The following is a 20,734-nucleotide window of genomic DNA, read 5'->3' on the forward strand; positions in this document are numbered from 1 at the left end:
GGATGGCCATGTAAAAACATTAACCTGCGATAGCAATAAATACTAAGACAATAACTTTTAATCAGATGCATGGGCACACGTGCGCATATTCAGTCTGCGCCAAGGGATGCAGTCATTTTATAACATACGCGTGAATATGCACGCAAATTATAAAGTAGCATGGACACACGTACATGTGCACAAAATTTTAAATGGACGTGCACAAGTGCACGCAAATGCTGCATCTACCGCGTTAAGTGGGGAAATTTTACAAGGAACATGCACAGACGCCATTCGCCATTTTCCTAGCTCATTCCCAGTTCAGGGAACATTTCAAGTGTGAATCCTGGAATGCTCATGGCCTGCCCAGAGCACGCCCAGCCCCTTTTTCCAAACTTTATATTTGTGAGAGCAGCGGGAGATGTGTGCCTACATGGGCAGCTTATAAAATCCATTCGGCACACCCGTCCAACATATTTATGCATCCCCTAATTGATGCACGTGTCGGGCTTTTAAAATTCACCTTTAAGATAAGAAAGGTGCAATTCACTTCTGACAGGTCTACCTAAAACGACATTACGACCACTCCAATTACTGCAGAACGCCGCAGCCAGAATCCTGACTGGCAAAAGAAAATCTGACCACATAACCCCGGTACTAAAAAGTCTACACTGGCTACCTATAGAGAAAAGAATTGAATTCAAAACTCTTACCATCTTACACAACACAATATACAACGTCGAAAGCACTTCCCTAAACCACATTATATGAAAACACAGATCACAACGCATTACAAGAACCACTAGCAAATTACAACTAGAAGTTCCATCAATATTGGACGCCAAACTATCCAACATAAGAAAAAGAGCCATCTCCATTGCTGGTCCTAAGCTTTGTAACTCACTACCTGAACACTTAAGCTCTCAAACAAATACCAAATCATTTAAAAAAGAACTCAAAACATGGCTCTTCAGGCAAGCTTTCAAAGACGGAATCGACTAATTACACACCACATAATCAACCACTGACTGCTGTATATCTTTTTCTGACGTTTACATTTTTTATTTTTATTTGAGTTTTTCTATACCGGCATTCACGGAGATTCGTATCATGTCGGTTTACATAAAACAGGGGTGATCAATACATTATAAACGTGTATAAATATAACATGAGTATACATTTTATATATTTACAAATTATAACAAGTTATAACAGTGCGCAGAAAAAATCAGTTACAATAAAACAAGGATGGTTCTAACTGGGAAAAGAAGAAGAATAAGACAATAGAAATTTAACAAGAATAAGAACGTGTAGTGTTTGGTATGTCCGTATCAGTTTAGTGGGAGATAGACCGTCTTTCTGTATTTGGTGAGATCATCAGTCAGAGTCCGGAAAGGCTTTCTTGAACAGTCATGTCTTAAGTCTCTTTCTGAAGGTTGGAAGACATGGTTCCTGTCGTAATTCTAAGGGGATTGAGTTCCATAGTGGGGGGCCTGCTGTAGAGAAGGCCCTGTCTCTCAGGGTTATGTGTTGGGTGGTATTGGCGTGTGGTACCTGTAGAAGTTCTCTGTACACTTCTCTAGTGGGTCTGTTGGAGGAGTGTTTTTTAAGTGCTATTTGTAGATGGAGTGGAGCTAGTCCATGGATATTTTTGAAGATTGTGGTTAGGGATTTATGGATTATCCTGAAGTGGATTGGCAGCCAGTGAAGGTCTTTAAGGACCGGCGTGATGTGATCTCTTCTTTTCTTGTTAGTTAGGATTCTTGCTGCCGTGTTTTGAATCATTTGGAGAGGTTTGGTATGGGATGATGGGAGGCCTAGTAGTATAGCGTTGCAATAATCTATTTTCGCAAAGATTATTGCTTGGAGCACTGTTCTATAATCATGGAAATGAAATAGGGGTTTTATTCTTTTTAATGTGTGTAGTTTGTGGAAGCAGTCTTTAGTTGTTTGCTTAATAAATGCTTTTAGGTTTAGTCTGTTGTCTATGGATACTCCTAGATCTCTTACTTTTGATATTTGTAAGTTGGCTGGCGGGTTCGTAGTGATTTTGCAGTTATCCGGTGAGATTAGCAGGAATTCACTTTTTGATTGGTTTAGGATTAGGTTTAAGCTGGATAGGAGGTCATTAATTTCTTTGAAACAGTTTTCCCACAGTTTTAGAGTTTTATTAATGGATTCTTGGAGGGGGATCACAATCTGGACGTCGTCGGCATAAATAAAGTGTTTTAGATTCAATTTGTTTAGAAGTTGGCAAAGTGGGAGAAGGTATAGATTGAAGAGTGTAGGTGAGAGAGAGGAGCCCTGAGGAACTCCTTGTGATGATGGGTATCTATGGGATTCTTTGTTCAGGATTTTGACTTTGAAACCTCTGTTTTCTAGAAAAGTCTTAAACCAAGTCAGCGCTGATCCTGCAATACCGATGTTAGCCAGTTGGTTTAGTAATATGGCGTGGTTTACAGTGTCAAAAGCTGCAGATAGATCTAATAAAATCAAAAGGAAGGCCTGTCCTTTGTCAAGGCCCAAAGTCAGGTAGTCCGTCAGTGATATGAGTAGTGATTCGGTATTTGAGGCTTTTCTGAAACCGAATTGAGTAGGGAATAGAATTTTGTGTTCTTCTATGTAATCCAATAGTTGCGTATTTGCTAGTTTCTCCATCACCTTGGCAATGAAAGGAAGATTGGAAATCATGACGGTTGATGATTACCTCTTGAATATTATTTAAAATGTTGATATCTAACATCTAAATATATTTTAATCTACGACGATACTTACTGGTGTCATAATCCAATTATAATTTTCCACCTTCCTGTTACACGGTTTCACTAGCTATTACTTATCTTGAACGTCATTCCATATCTTGTATTTCATTGCTCTATCAATGGTTTTAATATCTATTAAAACATAACTTGTAATATAATGTTTCTACAGTTGCTTCCCAAATTGTAATATGTTGTTGTTGCCTGTAAACCGGAGTGAAAGCATCTAGCTATACTTCGGTAGATAAAAGCCTTTAAATAAATAAAATAAATAAAAAAGAATATTGTAAAGCAGAGACAGTAAGGATGTAGAATGTGAATGAATGATTTATTGCTGCAAAGTTCAATCAAGAGCAGCAGTAACATCTATCCTTCAATCAGAAACACCCAGGTACTAGTCACCCAGAATATGAATGGAATGACAACCTGGGCAGAGATCTGCATTAGCTGGAGATCCTTCCGCTCCCAGACACGTAGGACCCACATCTGGGTGATCAGGGCCCATATCAGAATCGCCACAAATTATATGGGATACTGGTGATTTTAGGCCCTTTCAAGATAATAAAAGGGGCAGATTGGGTGCTCTTTGGTTTGCAACACGAATCTTCTATACAAGTAGAGAAATAGAGATGGCAACATAGGAAAAGGGAAGTACTGTGAGTTCACAACAGGGATGTACCTTGCTGTGCTTTTTTTCTCCCAGGAGGAAGATTAAACTATGAGGCAAAATAAAATATGAACCTCAAGTTCAAACTCCATGAGTAATCTGATTGCCTTTATGCATTGAAAAACCAGATTTATTTTATTTGATATGTGCTTTGTAAAAAAAAAAAAAAAAAAAAAAAGTCTGTTCAGGTTAAATACAATCCTGATGGCTGGGCAATCTATTGTGACAAAACTGAACATACGTAGTATGAAGTAAAATGTAAGTAGGGCTTCTGATACTAGGGATTTATGGATTGTAAATTTAGGGGGTATTTTTCAGGCAATTAGGTGTTTTCAAGGCAAAAATTACAAGTTTTGGAACATTTTTAGATTACATTTAAAAAGGATAAATCAATTTAGCTTCACATTTTTACAAGCTGTGTTTCATGGTATGAATCTGTGGCTAAGGTGGGAGTGGATGAGCATGGGAGTTAAGGTGTGGAAGGGCAGGGGTAGGGTGGAATCAAGCTATGCTCGGCTGAGGGGGCTGGGAGTAAGAGTGGCTGAGGAGGATGGGTGAGAGGGTAGCAGGGATAAGAGTGTGGGGGATAAAGGATAGCAGTGGGTTTGTGGCTAGGGGTAGATGTCTGTGGTTTCGGAGTTGGCACGGGGACTGTGTGTGTCTGAATGGATCTCTTCTCATTACATTCCTACCTTCTCCATTCCATCCCTTCTCATTGCATTTCCCCTCTCCTCTCCCTCCCCCATCCCACTGCATTTCCCTTTCCCATTGCACTTCTCTTCCTTCACTGCTCATACCCTCCCCCTGCTCCTCCTTGAGCTTCTAGCAGTCTGCCTCTCCCACGGCATGTCTTCTTCAGCTGTCAGAGTGTAAGCTCCCTGATGGCCTGTTCCTGCTGTGGTGCCATTTTTCTTTTTCGTTTGCTGGCAGGGCTTGGCTCCCTCTGGCCTGCTCCAATGACATTATCCAGTCACTGCACGCTGCCTCTTCTCAATTTGCAGTAGCTGGATGAAAGCATTAGAGCAACTCAAGGTAGGCCTAATTTTCAGATTTTTTCAGTTAACACAGAAAAACAATTTCCCCATCGGTGGTCCATGGTTTTAACAAAAACTCTGAAACCGTAAATATAAGCCAGAATCATATCAATTCAACCATCATAAAATGCCTGGACATTGATCGGACGTATCCATCCAGACTAAACTATAAGCCAATTGGATATATATCATTCAAATGACAGTCCAAATGACTAGTTTTGGTTGTGTTTTGCTGTCTTTTTAGTACTTAGGGTTTATGGGGGGTAGATTAACAAAGACATTGATGAAATTTATTTTCTAGTAGTGTCAGTTGTAGAAATGACTGCTCTTCCACGGATGATGTTTTCCTAATTCTTTTGGAAGTTTCCCTTTCACCCTTTGTCTGTTTCTAATGATATAATATTTATTTTATGTATTTGATTCATATTCTGCTTTTTGGCATTTCAAAGTGGATTACATTCAGGTACTGTAGGTATTTCCCTATCCTCAGAGGGCTCACAATCGAAGAGGTTGATTCACCAAACTGTATTAGGGTTCCAATGCATGTTATATCGGAGATATACATGATATTTTGCATCTCTATGCAGATATCCTCCCCTATTACAAAGATCTTTGCATGCATGAATAATGCAAATGCATGCAAAGGTGGTCATGCATAGTCAATTTGATGTTAATATTTTATTGCAGCCAATCGAGAAGGTGGTCAGCAGCGATAAAATAACACCTCACTGAAATGCATTGTGTGTGTGGTGGAAGGACCAGAACCCTAATGTGGGTCTCGAGGCTCTCACTGCACATATAGGGGGTAATTTTCAAAAGGAGTTACATGCGTAAATGTAGCTATTATTGTAGCAATTTTCAAAAGCCATTTACTCAAGTAAAGTGCACTTATGTGAGTAAATCCTATAGACGTCAATGGCATATATTGTAGCAATTTTCAAAAACCCACTTACTCAAGTAAAGTGAATTTACTCCAGTAAACCTGGTTTTTACTCGAGTAAATGCTTTTTAAAATCAGGCCCATAAAGCGGAAGAAAAAAAAAAGATGCAGCAAATGGGGAGGTTGCGTGGGGGTCAATGCTGACTCCCTGTTTCAACCAACCCTGTTGGTTAATAATGCACTGTGGAATGTCATTTCTCAGTTATTTCAGATGAGATTTTACATACAAGCAGTCCTTGCTCTGAAGATGCCAGACTTCTATGTTCTGGGCTTATGCCACCATGGAATTTACGTCAGTGTTCCAGGTCTGCAAGGGGGGTTTCAACTTGGAGCTCAGCAGAATGCAGATGGTTGGGTGCTGAAAAACCCAGAAGTAGCAGCAGAAGTAAAATTGACAACTCCCAATGCAATCTACTTACTCCCGGGGTGGGGGTGGGGGTGGGTAGTCTCAATGGTTAAGAAACATATCTTGATTTCTATATAGCTTTTAAATTCATCTTTATTCAGTTTCTACCTTTCCATGTTCTTGCATGTATTCATGGTGTCCAAGTCCATTGACAGCCCCTCAGCATGTATATGATTATAGAAGAGTTGATTTCAATAACTGCCACTTAAGTCAGCGCTTTCATCCACTGACATGCAATGCCTATCAAAAGCACCTGTTTTACTGGATATGGTCCATTTTCATTTCTCTGACTTGAACTGTACTCTATATTTTAAGGCTGTCAGTTATGCTTGCTCATGCCAACACATATTGTATCCCATTCCTTCCCGGGAAACATTTTGCTATCCTAACAAACGTCTCTGGGTCAATATTTATGTCCACATCCAATATACCATTGCAGATGTTTCTGAATACGTACATTTGAATAATTACTATATCTATGGTGACAATAACATCTCAAAGCAAATTACAAGGGGATGAAACAGCTCCCCTACCAGGAAAGGCTAAAGATGTTAGGGCTGCTCAGCTTGGAGAAGAGACATCTGAGGGGAGGACATGACAGAGGTCTATAAAATCATGAGAGGACTAGAACAGGTAAATGTGAATCAGTTATTTACTCTTTCAGATAATAGGACTAGGGGGCACTCCATGAAGTTAGCAAGTAGCACATTCAAAACAAATCAGAGAAAGTTCTTTTCACTCAACGCATAATTAAGCTCTGGAATTCATTGCGGGTGGATGTGTTAGGGTAGCTGGGTTTAAAAAAGGTTTAGATAAGTTCTTGAAGGAGAAGTCCATAAATTGTTATTAATCAAATTGACTTAGGGAATAGCAACTATTACTGTCATTAGTAATAAGGGATCTAAAAATGTTTGGGTACTTGTCAGGTACTTGTAACCTAGATTGGCCTTGATGGGCCTTCAGTCTGACCCAGTATGGTAACTTCACATTTCTTAAGTTAGAATGTGCATCAACACTTAAAGTATGTCAACATCTTTAATCTGTGTTAAAATTTGTGAATCGCTTAATGTACAGAAGAACAAGTATAAAAGGGCAATAATTAAATGCATAATAAGTAAAGGTAAAAATATATCAGAGTAACATCTGGAGAGGCACAATGAGATAAACGCATCATGCAAGGTAGTTTATAGGTGACATTTTGAATAAAGGTTCAGTAAGTTAGAGGCATAATGGAAGACTAGTTTTCATTCCAATTATAATTTTAATAAATGTTCATATGAAATATACCTTTGTGATGAAGCATATGGGCAGATGCAGCCCAGAGACACAGAGCAGTTAGCCCACCACAGCAAAGAAGAAGAAAGTATTACTTGGCTGCTGGGAACCACAGTTCAATAAAGTTATAATCTAGTGAAGGAAAAGGAGGCTTTAAGAGACTCTTTGAAACTGTAGTCCCAAGGAGGCTTGGCAGGGGAGGCCAAATTAAGGTAATTTGGGTATGGTCTGAGGAGAATAAAAGGTCTCCAGAGACTACAAGGGAGGCAGGTAAACAGGAGGCCAGGAACCGGCCAGAGGGGCAGGAACCAGAAGACTTATAGGAATGCCACCAGAGAAGCAGAGGCAAGTGCAAGTGAGACTGTGGTAAACTAAGTGCTGCCACTCCAGAAGAGGAAGAAAGGACTAGAGACCCTAACCCTACTTGTTTTGCAGTGTGCAGTGTACAAGGGTTTTTCGTGGTTGCCTGGTTATTGCAGCCAGCCTATATGTTGTGCATGGCTGGTTTGTCCAGGAGCCACAGGGAATACATTTTAATAAAGTAACAAAAATATTGGCAGAGAAAGACCCAGTAAGTTTTTTTTTTAGGGTAGTAACTACCTCTCCGTGCAGGTTACCCCATGCCTTCTGTTAAGGATGATTAACTGTCGCTTTGTGATGGTTACCCCTTCATTGTCTATTCTTTAGCCATTAGGAGTCCACTGTGTTTATCCCACACCCTTTTGAATTCCTTTACAGTTCTCATCTTCAGTACCTCTTCCAAAATGGCATTCCATGCATCCATCACTCTTTCCATGAAAGAATATTTCCTGACACTGTTCCTGAGTCTCCCCCCTTGGAGTTTCATATCATGACCCCTAGTTCTTTCCATTGGAAAAGGTTTGATTCTTGTGCATCATTAATACTTTTAATGTATTTAAAATTCTGTACCATATCTCCCCTGTATCTCCGCTCTTCAAGAGTACACATTTTCAGGTCCTCCAGTCTCATCTCCTATGCCTTTTAATGCAGACCCAACATTATTCTGGTTGCCCATCTCTGAATTGCTTCCATCCTGTCTCTATTCTATTTTAGATACAATCTCCAGAACTAAACATGGTACTCCTGGAGCGGACTCACGAAAGACTTGTACAAGAGCATTAGCACCTCCTTTTTCCTGCTGATTATGCCTCTCTCTATGCAGCCCAGCATTCCTCTGGCCTTAACCACTGACTGGTCACATAGTATCAGAAGATCTGAAGACAGCGAAACAATCACTCTGAGGTCTCTTTCCCATTCTGTTCACATCATTCTTTTGCCCTCTATCATGTACAGTTCCTTTGGATTTCTGCACTCCAAATGCATGACTCTGCATTTCTAGACACTGAAACCCAGCTACCAAACTGACTATTCCACAAGCTTTCTTAGATCACTTCTCATTCTCTCTTTTTCAGGTGTACCCACTCTGTTGCATATCTTAGTGTCATCCGCAAAAAGACACTTTTCCTTCTAACCCTTCTGCAATATCGCTCAAAGATATTGAACAGAACCGGCCCCAAAACCAATCCTTGAGACACTCCACTTATTCTTCTCTCCTCAGAGTAGGTTTCATTTTACCACTGCTTGCTGTTGTCTGTTTTTCAACTAATTTGCAATCCATTCCACTACCTTGGAATCTACTCCTAGGCTTTTCATTTGGTTCATGAGTCTCATATGTGGGCCAGTATCAAAGCTTTGCTGAATTCAGGAATTCTGGACGGGGTTATAGCTCTTGTAATGCAAGTGGTGGATGTTGTGCATTCTGGGGATCCTAAGATCTTCCTCTGCTCTCTTTTCCCTGATGATTTACCAATGATGATTAAGTACAACTGACATTCGCTCTTAAGTGTGAAATTGTAGCGCATTGGAGAAAAGATGTTGCGCCTTCAATGAGTTCTCTTACTAAGCATATTTGGAATGCTCAACATCAATCAGATTTGATTGACATGACCGTCCTTTGGTAAACAAAATTTGCCTCAGACCCAGCAACGCAGCAGATTGTAAACTGTTCACCATCCTTTTCTTTAGCAGAGTCTCCATTAATTTTCCTACTACAGAGATAAGGTTAACTAGCCTTTAGTTTCCAGCCTCCTCTAACACATCACTTTTGTGAATCAGGACTATAACTGTCCTCTGAACGTTCAGCACCCCTCACATCTCCAAGGATCTATTGAACAGGTCCTTCAGCGGACCCATCAAGATATCTCTGAGCTCCCTTAATATTCTGGGATGCAACTTATTCGGTCCCATAGCCTTGTCCACTTTCAGTTTTGCCAGTTCCACTCACTCTCCTCTGTAAATGGGATGTATCTTCCACACTCCATCGATACTCTTGCCAACCAGAACAGTCCTTTCTCCAAGGTCTTCTTTAGTGAACGTCAGCTGAAGTATTTAATTTTTTTTGCTATTTCTTCATCTTTCTCCACTCATTGCTCCATAGCTCCTTTCAATCTTACAATACTACCTCTGGCCTTTTTTCCTTTCTCTGATATACCTGAAAAATGTTTTGTCACCTCACTTTACTTTATTGGCGATCCCCTCTTCCAGTTGAAATCCTGATTTCTTTGTCTCAGCTTCTCCATATATTCTTCCCTGTATTTCTCTTTTTGAGTTCCTTTGTACTTTTTGAATAATGATCTTTTTGCCTTTATTTTTTTTTTAGTCACCTCTTTGGAGAACCACATCAGCTTCCTTTTTTTTTTTCTTTTCTTACATAAAGATTTGTTGCTATTATAGCTCCTTTCAAACGGTCCACTGTTCTACTTCATCCATCTTCTCCCAGCCTTCTAGCTCCTTTTCGACGTATGCTCCCATTTTAACAAAGTCTGTATATTTGAAATCCAAGAGTTTGTTCTTTGTACGACTTCTCTCCATCTTGGCCATTATATCAAATCATACTGTCTGATGATCACTGGGGCTCAGATGGGAACCTACCTGGACATTAGAGATACTGTTTCCATTTGTGACTACCAGGTACATATCGCTTCTCCCCTCTTGGGTTCCAACACCATTTGTCAGAGGAGAGCCCCTTGAAAGGCATCCACAATGTCTCTAATTCTTGCAGATTCTGCAGAAGAAATACTCCATTCCACATCTGTTAGATCAAAGTCTTCAACAGGCAACATCTCACCTGTCCAGGTCCTCTGTTTGAATCAGAGACCTGTAGACCATACCATTGTCTACACCAGATGTGTCATTGTCGCTTTAATACAGCCCACAGTGCTTCCTCTTCTCACATTCCCTGTATTTCAAATACTTGAATATTGTTCTCGGCAGAACTCCTCCTCCTTTTCTATCATCTCTATCCTTCTTCAAAAGGTTATAGCCTGGTATGGCCATATCCCAATAAGAAGACACACTGAAACATGTCTCTGTAATAGCAACAATAGTCCAGTGCACGTCCATCATTAAGGTCTGCAGATCTGGAAATTTATCAACCAGACAATGAGCATTTATGCTCATAGCTTTCCAGCTTTTCTCTTTTGGCTTACTGTTTTTTCCTGGTTTCCTTTCTGGTTCTTTTGTTTAGGAGTGGACTATTGAGCTGATTAATTTTGTTAATTTCTTCACCCACTTCCTGTATTTGTCAAAGGGAAATTCCAATTCCATTGCTTTCCTTCTGCCACCCCTGTCCTCTAAGTGCTTGAGGACATATGATCTGAAGTTCTCACTTAGGATGCTTTTTCCTGCCACAGACTGATGTAGGCCTTTTACTGTTCTATACATGGCTGCAACCCCCTATAGCTCTACAACATTCTTTACACCAACTTTGGAACAAAGAAGTACTATTCTGTGACTGAAGTAACAGACCAGAACAATGATTAAAAGCACTATTTCTGCAACATTTGTTTGGGTGGGCAATTGTTTCAGACATTTTGGAAAAGATGCAGAGCAGGTTGTGAGCAGCAGCTTGTCACATCCTCTTTTCCCCTTATTTGGGTGTTGCAATAACTTGCGTTAGCTCTGTACTTTCTGTTATCAGCAATGGTATGTCTATTGTACTCTAACAATTAATATGTTCTCAACATTTTACCACTATTGAAACCTTTGATAAAATAATATATTGCTTCTCAATTGTTTAAGAATATTATTTCCCTGTTTATTGGCCTTAATGCTTTTCATGTTTTATCTTTGATGAGCAACAAAAACATTCTTAAGCATATTGCTACTCACATTAATGTTTAACAGTCCTCGACTCAGGTTATTTGTGTAGTTGATGTAGCGCAGACAAAGACCACCAGTACCAGTGGGAACCTTTACTTCGCTTGAGTCCTATTACTAATGGACTGTTATACGTTTAGTTTCACCTGTTAACTGTTTTTATTCATTTTGATCCTCCATTTGCTGCTCATCTTAACTTGTTGGATTAAACACATTTTTTTTTTTACTCCAGGCTCTCTCACTACACCATGCAGTCTGGCTATTCTGCAATGCATTATACTCTTCTGCAATGCATTGTACTCTTCTGCAACCTAATATTCAGTGATATTTTCATGTTCTTGAGTATCAATGAGAGGTAATTATGCCTACAGAGTTATTAAGCTCACAGATGATGGATTATGCTTGGAGTATGTAAAATACAGGAAGTGACAGCCATTTCATGAACACAGAAAAGAAGCTTACAAGATAATGTGAGCTAGTCAACAGATGGGAAATGGATACATAACTTGGAATGGACACACACTGGACTGCACAGAGAATGCCATAGAGAAAGCAAATCATTGGGCTAGGAACAGGCAATGCTCATTTATATAAGACAATGAACCAACTTTACTAGAAGAGATTGGAGAGAGTCGTGGTTGGTTCCGTCTCCCTCTATCTGAAGCCAGACCAACACTATTTTCCCATATAACTATAAGACGTTTGCTTGTCTGGGTGTAGCTTGGTCATTCGGGTCATGCATACTTGTAACATCTAAAATGCATGGAGTAAGATCATAAACGTGTATCTTTTTCCTACTGGTTCCATATGTAGTAGTTAATAAATTAACAATAACTCATATACTGTGGAATTATTATGGTGTTGGCAAATGACTATGTTCTCAGTAAAAACCCACAATTCCCTCATAGCATAACAAATAAGACTTCCTTCCCATTACAGGATACAGAGATGAGGGCACCAGAGTGTGCAAATAGAATCTTGATTAGATGCCACAATATTAGAACTCCACATTGGTTGTGGAGGCACTGAGCACACAGGTCCATCGTAGATACAGTCCACAATTGCCAAGGGACCATTCTAAGATTTCCACATTAGAAATCAACATAGCAAAACTTTATTAATACAGATGTTGAAACAAAATTCATTGTTAGCTAACTTTTTCTTATTATTATAAGGCCCTCAGTAATGGTGGACCCTTGGAGCTTTGATGTGGTAGGCGCCCATACCAACAGCTGGCAAATGAACCCTGAGGAGGGACTGACTGGAGGTTTGCCCATATCAACTACCTTCCCCGCAGGTTAAGCCCTTGGGTTCTGGTGGCCTGCAGGATTTAGGTGGGTCCCTAGGGCAATCCAAGGAGTGGAGTCCAAAGCCAGGCGAAAGTCAGTGCTGGCAGCAGACAGTGGATACAGGAAGACAAGCCAGAAGTCAAGGCAGACAGTAGACAAGGCAAGGTCAGGTCTAATGCAGGGGTTGGGTTCAGGCGGCAATCCAGAAGGGTCAAAGTCCAAGCAGAGGTCAGAATCCGAGATGACAAGCTAAAGAGAACAAGACGAAGACAAGGACCAGGACAAGACAACGACCTGGGCAAGGCAGAGTGAGAAACAAGGGCTGGACAAGGCAACGACACAGGAACACAAGAACTGGAACATGAATACTGGAACAGGCCAAGGACAATGCAGCATGCACTGAAGAACTTCAGTCCTGTTGCTGAGGCAAGGAGTGTATGGTCAGATAGCCTTAAGTATACAGGGTTGATATTGTCAGCCGCTGAGACTCCTCATTTCCTAAGGCGCCTTTATTGTGCGCGCATAGGTATGTGCACATGCCTATGGTGGGTGCTGATGGAGACATGGCTGAATGCATTGGTGGTGTTCTGCCCTGAAGAGGAGCTGGGGGGGCCCAGTAAGTGAGGCAGCTCGTAGGGGCATCCTGTGAGCCATGGAGTGTAACATTACGGACTGATTATTTGTAACCAGTGCATCTTCTATTTCCAAAATGCCCAACTATGGCAATTCAGAAACTTTGGCCACAAAGAATTCCATTTTCAGAGGTATATAAACAAGTAGCCCTGATATTCCTACCACTAAGGAATTAATTGCTTTTGCATTTATGGCTCTGCCTTATAAGGATCATAAGTCCTCCTCGATGCTGCTTCAGAATTGAGGGAATGCTGCTCTTTTAAAATGGCTCAAACATGTGAATGTGATTACTGAGAAGTATTAGCTAAGCTATATGTGCATATCCAGTGGAATGCCATGGAAGCTGCCTAAATATACTCCAAAACTTCTGTTCTGTATGTGAGAGGAAAAAGAACAACAAAGTAGTTGAGCAGCATGCCCACAATGTCACCAGGTTTTGTGTATTGATTCTAATTTGAAAATACTGAAAGAATGAAAAATAAATAAACATTATACTATACAAAAATAATTACACAATTTTTCATCGACAAAATATCCATTACTTACTTTTGGAGTAGCAATATTTGACCAGGAAAGAACTGTAACTAATATCTCCACCACCATATAGTGAATTCCTTCTCCTCCATTATTTCCAGAAACAAGCAGCTGTAATAAGGGACCAAGCCACTGCTTTGCATAAGGTCGGAAAACCTGGAAAAAGAAATGTAATATCCTGTAACATCTAAGGTGCCTTAAGTTTTAATTTACAACTACCAGGAATTCCTCCCCTTTTTTCAATTATTTTTCCCCATCCCATACAGAACAGCCATCTCAACAACTGTCCTAGACAATAAGCCACAGACCACCAGGCACACCAGAATCTGGTGTGTGATCACCCAAGTCCTGATCAGTAGGTGTCACTATTCTACAATGGCAGGACTTCCCATCTTACTCAAGGACTGTGGACACTGCCCTCCCCAGCATCCTAAGTCCCTGCCCACAGAGCAGCAACTAGGTTTGCAGGTAATACTGCTCTTGAACAACTTTGGAAAGAGATATATCTGCCCAGAATGTGATCAGAGAATTACTTGCGCAAACTTTCATACAGACAAATCAAGGTCACCACCATTTTGACTGGGCCACCACTATTTACAAGCCTACAGGCCTCACTTAGCCAGCACTATTTCACTCCAATCTTCAATTATAGAAAAAAAGCAAATAAATAAATAAATAAAAATTATGACAACCCATGAGGGCCCTGCTAGTGCATCATAGGAAGAATGAATAAATGTATTTTCAGTATTTGTATGCTACCTTTCACCCAGCTTGAGGTGGCTTACAAAATAACATTCACAGTTTAAAACAAAAATTCACATCCAGTCCAAAAAAGGCACCCATCACCACTCAGGGAATGACTGCTGGAATAAAAATGTTTTAGCTTTTTCTTAAAAGATTTTGTACATGATATTATCCATAAAGTCTCAGACAGACAGTTTTAAAGATTAGGTCCCGCAACAGAAAATGCCCTTTTCACAGGCTCAGCAAGACAAACTGCTCGCACTGAAGCTTACCAGTTCTCTTTGGAATGAACACATTGTTCAAGGAGAATGGTAAATATGCAGCATTCATCCAGGGCAAGGAGTCCATACTCAACAGTTTGGAGATAAGTAAAGCAAGTTTCACTTTAATCCTAAAGTCAACTAGTAACCAGTGAAGGTGTCTTAAAACTGAAATATGGGATTTTTTATTGATGCCAGTTATCACACAAGCAGCTGAATTCTGAAGAACTTGGCATGCTTAAAAGCTACTAACAGAAAATTGCAATAGTCCAATGTGGGCAATATCATGGCCTGGACAACTGCCTGAAAATCCCCCCAAATCTCACTCAGTTTTCCCTTCTACCACTAGATGCAAATCAATGAGGCTTGGGGGCAGTAAAGTAGTTATGCCAATCAGGTCAGGAAGGGGAGAAGGAAATTGCAGTGAACAAAAAACCTAGATTAAAAGGAGTAATGAGCTACAGTTATGGGAAGAAATGTGCTGTGATAAAGCAACAAGAGGAGAGAAAAGGGATTAGAAAAAGGAGAAGAGATACACAAAGGGGGAAGGAGAGAAAGACTTCTTTGATTAACATCCTCCCACCCTCATATAGACCTATGGCGAGTGGTTTCTGGCAAAAACTCTCTTTCATGTAACACCTACCATTCATTTTTTAAATAATTACTTATTTGAATTGTTTTCCCCATAAATAGGCCATTAACTTTTTAAGTCACATAAAAGGTCATCAAAATTTTAGACCACATTCAACACCTGTACAGAACTGCACTGAGTCAACCAAGAGAATAAGGATGCCAATTGATAATTAAGTTGAAATCAATACACAGCTCATTAAGTATTGATTTTACACTGCATTATGTTAACTAGTCAGTACAAACAAAACTCTCTCATCTGTGTCTGGGTACTAGTGGTCAACTAATAACTTGTTTGGATCAGGGATCTCTGCAGGAGAGCTGGGAATTGTAAAGCTCAATTAGTTGGGCGGATAGGCAGACTAGATGGGCCATACAATTTTTTTCTGTCATCATGTTTCTATGTCCAACATTAAAATTAAACTCCTTATAACAAAGCTGTTCTCTGTAGACAGCAGATAAACAATCAGACTAGTGGGTGATATCTTCTGATGACACCAATGCTTAGCATTTCTTCTTAAGCTTAGAAAAGCCTGTAATGCTTTTCTTGACAATTGCAGGATTTCCCACTAAAACCAGTTCCATAAAACGGAGGCAAGAGGGAATGTGTGGCCGATTACCCTGCTTGTCCATGGAGAACACCTATTATAGGTAAGAACTTTGTTTTCTCTGTAGGTTAATCAACCATACAAGCGAGAATCCTTAAGATTTGCAAGACAAAGGGAAAATGGAAACAAATTACCAACAGGCAAGGAACAAGATTTTATGGTTAAAATAGTTTCATTTTTTACTTTTTAAAAAATCTAAATAGAAAATAACCAAAAATAATAGCATAGACCCTAGAAGGGATGCAGTTGGATTCTACCCCTTCAAAGAGATCTTGAACAAAAGACTGACCAAACCTGGTTCCACATGAGGAATCAGTGTCTAAATAACTATGGGAAATAAATGTGTGGGCAGAAATCCATGCTGCAGCCTAACAACTCTCCTCAACAGAAGCCCATTTTAGATGGGTTACCAATGCAGCATTGGTTCCGACACTGTAAGACTTGACATGCACTTCTAAAGTCAGACTTGCTTGGGCATAATAAAAGGTAGAGTCAATTTGCTATCCAAATGATACATTTGGTTACAGCAAGCCCAGTATTACTGGAATCTAAAGGAAAAAAAAAGGTGGGATGATCTTCTATGAGATTTGGTCTGCTCCACGTGGAAGGCAACAACCCAGATGATTCACGACTTGTTGACCTTAATGAACATGAGATATAGGGAAAAATGTTAGGACACTTGAGTGGTTAAGGCAACAATCTACTAAGTACACTGTCCAAAAAATGAAAAATACAATACACAAAATCAAAGAATCCATTCTTTAGAAAGTGAAAAAAACTTTCAAAACACCAGCTAAGGCCAAAATCTAACACCACCTTCGGCAGGCACATGAGATATATGTTCTGCATAACCCTATACTGATACAATTTGGTACAAGGTAAATAAGTTACTAGGGCCTGGAGTTCAATTACTCTGTGAACTGAAGTGACTGTCACCAAAAATATCGCCATTCCGGCCAGGTACTCACTCGAACTCACAAGAGGCTTTTCATTAGCTGGGTGAGTGCTATTTTGAGGTCACATGACACTGCTGATGGTTTATTGGGCCATTTCAACTGAAGCAAGCCCTGCCTAATTGAAAAAACCAAAAGCTATACAGAGATGGTGTTTCCTTCTACATTAATATAATTTATACGTACTATATTTATATTGTTATTGTAATGGTATTGTTATGTGCCAAAGCCCTCTTCGCTTATGTCTCCAGCCTCACTCAAACCATACCCCAAGAAATCCCCAGTAACCTAGCACAATCCAAAGCTGAAGAACTCGCACTGTTTTTTCAAAACAAAATTACCAATCTCCTAACCCAACTGCCTTCCAATACCGCCGACATTCCGACATATCAGCACCCTACCTACAATAACATCAGCCTAAACACCTTTGATCCAGTCTCCTCCTCTGAGATACAAACCATCCTGAGAAGAATGAAACCTACTTCTCATCCTGCAGACCACATCCCCACCAAATTGCTTCTATCTATCCCAGACACCTTAGCCACACCATTGACAGACATCATCAACTGCTCTCTATCCCAAGGGACATTCCCAGAAGATCTCAAAGTGGCCTCAATCACACCTCTCCTAAAGAAACCTAACCTTGACCCGAAGGATCCCAACAACTTCCGTCCCATAGCTAACCTCCCTTTCATCGCCAAGATCATGGAAAAACTAGTGAACTCTCAACTTTCAGACTTCATTGAAGACAACAAACTTCTCTGCGCTCCACAACACTGTTTCCAAAAAAATCGAGGTACAGAATCCCTCCTTACCTCTTTGACAGACTATATCATATTGGGTCTCGACAAAGGTAATTCATTCCTACTGATCTTGTTAGACCTATCCGCAGCATTCGACACGGTCAACCACGCCATCCTCCTTAACCAGCTGTCGTCCATAGGAATCAGCGGCACCGTCCTATCATGGTTCAAAACCTCTCTCACCAATAGAGGTTACAAGGTTAAACTCCAAAACAAGGAATCTTCAAGATTTGACTCTACCATAGGAGTCCCACAAGGTTCATCATTATCCCCGACGCTATTCAATATTTACCTTCTTCCACTTTGCCAACTTCTCTCCAACCTCAAGCTAAAGTATTTTCTATACGCAGATGATATTCAAATCATCATCCCCATCAAAGACTCATACTCTAAAACTCTTAACTACTGGGAATCATGCCAGCAAAAAATCAAACACCTACTCAACAGCCTAAACCTCGTTTTAAATTCCTCCAAGACAGAAATCCTACTCATCTCTCCTGAGAACAGCACCTCTAACAATACCCTTCCAACCAACCTACCTACCACACAAGTTAGAGACTTAGGAGTGATAATAGACAATAGGCTGAACTTCAAGGCGCACATCAACAAAACAACCAAAGACTGCTTCTACAAACTTCAGGTACTAAAAAGGATAAGACCCCGTTTCCATGCTCAAGATTTCAGAACGATCATCCAAGCAGTCATTTTTTCGAAACTAGACTATTGCAATTCTCTATTGCTAGGTCTTCCTTCATCCTTCTACAAACCGCTTCAAATGGTACAAAATTCAGCAGCCCGACTACTGAAAGGCGCTAGGAAAAGAGACCACATATCTCCCATCCTGAAAGAGCTTCATTGGCTACCAGTACACTTCCGAATCATGTACAAAGCCATATCTGTCATTTACAAATCCATACATCAACTCACCACCCTTGATCTGCAAATCCCTCTCCAAATTTACAACTCGTCAAGACCCACCAGAGATGCTTATAGAGGCTCCCTCCAAGTACCCCCGCGAAAACTACCAAACACGTCACCCTAAGAGATCGTGCCACCTCCACAGCTGGTCCTCTCCTATGGAACTCCATTCCTACAGATCTCAGACAGGAGCCCTGCCTCCTAACTTTTAGAAAAAGACTTAAGACATGGTTGTTCAAGCAAGCTTTCCCGGACACAATCTAATGACTTCACTGTCTCCTACTCAAAACAATCAGCCCTCAACCATGCCTTTTGTATATAGCATTTAATTTGTATATTGTTTAACCGTTACTATTCTATCCTCTCTCTTCCTCCTTCTCCCAGTTCTGCTATCCCTGTTAAATGTAACTGCACCTTCTGTCACCACAGTTCCAGTTTGATGTATATACTGCACTCCTGTTTTATGTAAACCAGCAAGATATGTTTTCATGATTGCCGGTATATAAAAACCTTAAATAAATAAATAAATAAAAATAAATAAATGTGCCCTGAGCTTTGTGAAATAAAATTGACAAATACAGACATACATACATGCTGGTGCCAAGCTTGTAGAAAATTGACCAAGACAGCTGAACAGGTCTCACCAGGAATGAACCCCCCTCCCCCCAAGAGGCCAGCACCTGTTGCCAAGAACAGAAAGCACTTAAATTGCCTAACACACTCTCTAAAGGAGTACAAGGGCGTGAGAAGCTGACCAAAGGGCCAAAATCATGACATATTTCTGCTTACAAGAAAATAAAGTAATACGTTCAGTGAGGTTCATACACAAAAAAAAAAGAACTGAGGTAACCTCATGAGGTGGCAAGTCCCATACATGTCTAGATAACCTTTCTAGATTTTTATTATTATTAATTTCTTTTTACACAGACACACATCTTTTGAAGAAATGCTCCTCAATGACCAACAACGTCATCACTGACTTGTGTGGCCGATTCATCTTGCTCATCTACAGAGAATTGAAGGTATAGAAACAGAGTCCCTAAAAGGCTTATGCATTGGAATTTACTGGGAGACCAATCTTCTTACTGCACAAATTATTCCTTGCACTAAAGTTAAGAATTATCACCTGCTAGAAAAGAGCAGTTCTACATGAGTGAAATGTTTGAGGTCTTGTGAGATTATCCTACAGCAAATATACAGAGCAGTCTCAAGCTTTCTTGGAAGAAACAAACTACTAAATCTTTCTCTCCGTCAAGGATGTGACCGGAAAAAGCTATTAAAAACCCATTACCCCATTTTTACTGACAAAACATTTTCAGCTTGACTGATTCTTATTTGAGTTGGTGGCTAGGGCAGTATAAATGCAATGCTCCAAAGAACTCAAAGTATGCTGTACAGTATTTAACAAAGATAAAGATTAGAGAAAAATTACACATTTCATGGAAGTTATTTTAAAAAAATTGCCTCTCACTCACTTCTTCGGTATTAACAATAAGTTTTGCTATGAAAAGACGAATGTTCAAAGGTGTTGATGTATTCCCCAGCTTTCCATGCAGAAACTTCATCCATGGAGGGAGGTCTTGTGGAACTGTTCCCTGAAAATAAAATGCCACACAATGACTGAAATAAAAATTTACCGTATTTACCACCACAAAGCAGTATGTGATATGAGCTGTTCTGTAATATTGAAGCAGCGCATGTCATAACAGATTAGAATGCAAGATCATGGGTAGCAGCAACATAATCCATATACAAATTCCTGACTTTTACTCAGTGCCAAATATGGGTGGGGGGAGGGGCAGAATCTCATTGCCTTAACTGTCCGTCGTAACAATTTCCACTCTCTTGAGGTTGGCATGGTTTTAGGCATTAGAGAAAGAATGGGTGACTTCAAATACAGGTGTAATTTTATCTTTTTTTGCTTAGTCCAGTCTTTCCCACTCTCTCCTTACAGATTACGAACAAAAGAACATGCCATAATGGGTCAGACCAAGGATCCATCAAACCCAGCATCCTGTTTCCAAAAGTGGCCAATCCAGGCCATAAGAACCTGGCAAGTACCCAAAAACTAAGTCTATCCCATGTTACTGTTGGCTAGTAATAGCAGTGGCTATTTTCTAAGT

General features: G+C 40.1%; 1 protein-coding gene across 2 annotated transcripts in view; it reads right to left on the bottom strand.

The window, feature by feature from the left end:
- The window catches only part of PRKDC (protein kinase, DNA-activated, catalytic subunit), a 683,602-nt gene that overhangs the window by 252,138 nt on the left and 410,730 nt on the right, over positions 1 to 20,734 (bottom strand). For both annotated transcript variants that reach the window (XM_029591248.1, XM_029591249.1), the window contains exons 48-49: positions 20,087 to 20,206; positions 13,708 to 13,851 (exon numbers count right to left, since the gene is read on the bottom strand). In XM_029591248.1, coding sequence (XP_029447108.1) covers positions 13,708 to 13,851; positions 20,087 to 20,206 — 264 coding nt within the window. The remainder of the gene's footprint in view (positions 1 to 13,707; positions 13,852 to 20,086; positions 20,207 to 20,734) is intronic.

This window comes from Rhinatrema bivittatum, chromosome 2 (genome assembly GCF_901001135.1).
Source record: "Rhinatrema bivittatum chromosome 2, aRhiBiv1.1, whole genome shotgun sequence".
NCBI lineage: Eukaryota > Metazoa > Chordata > Amphibia > Gymnophiona > Rhinatrematidae > Rhinatrema > Rhinatrema bivittatum.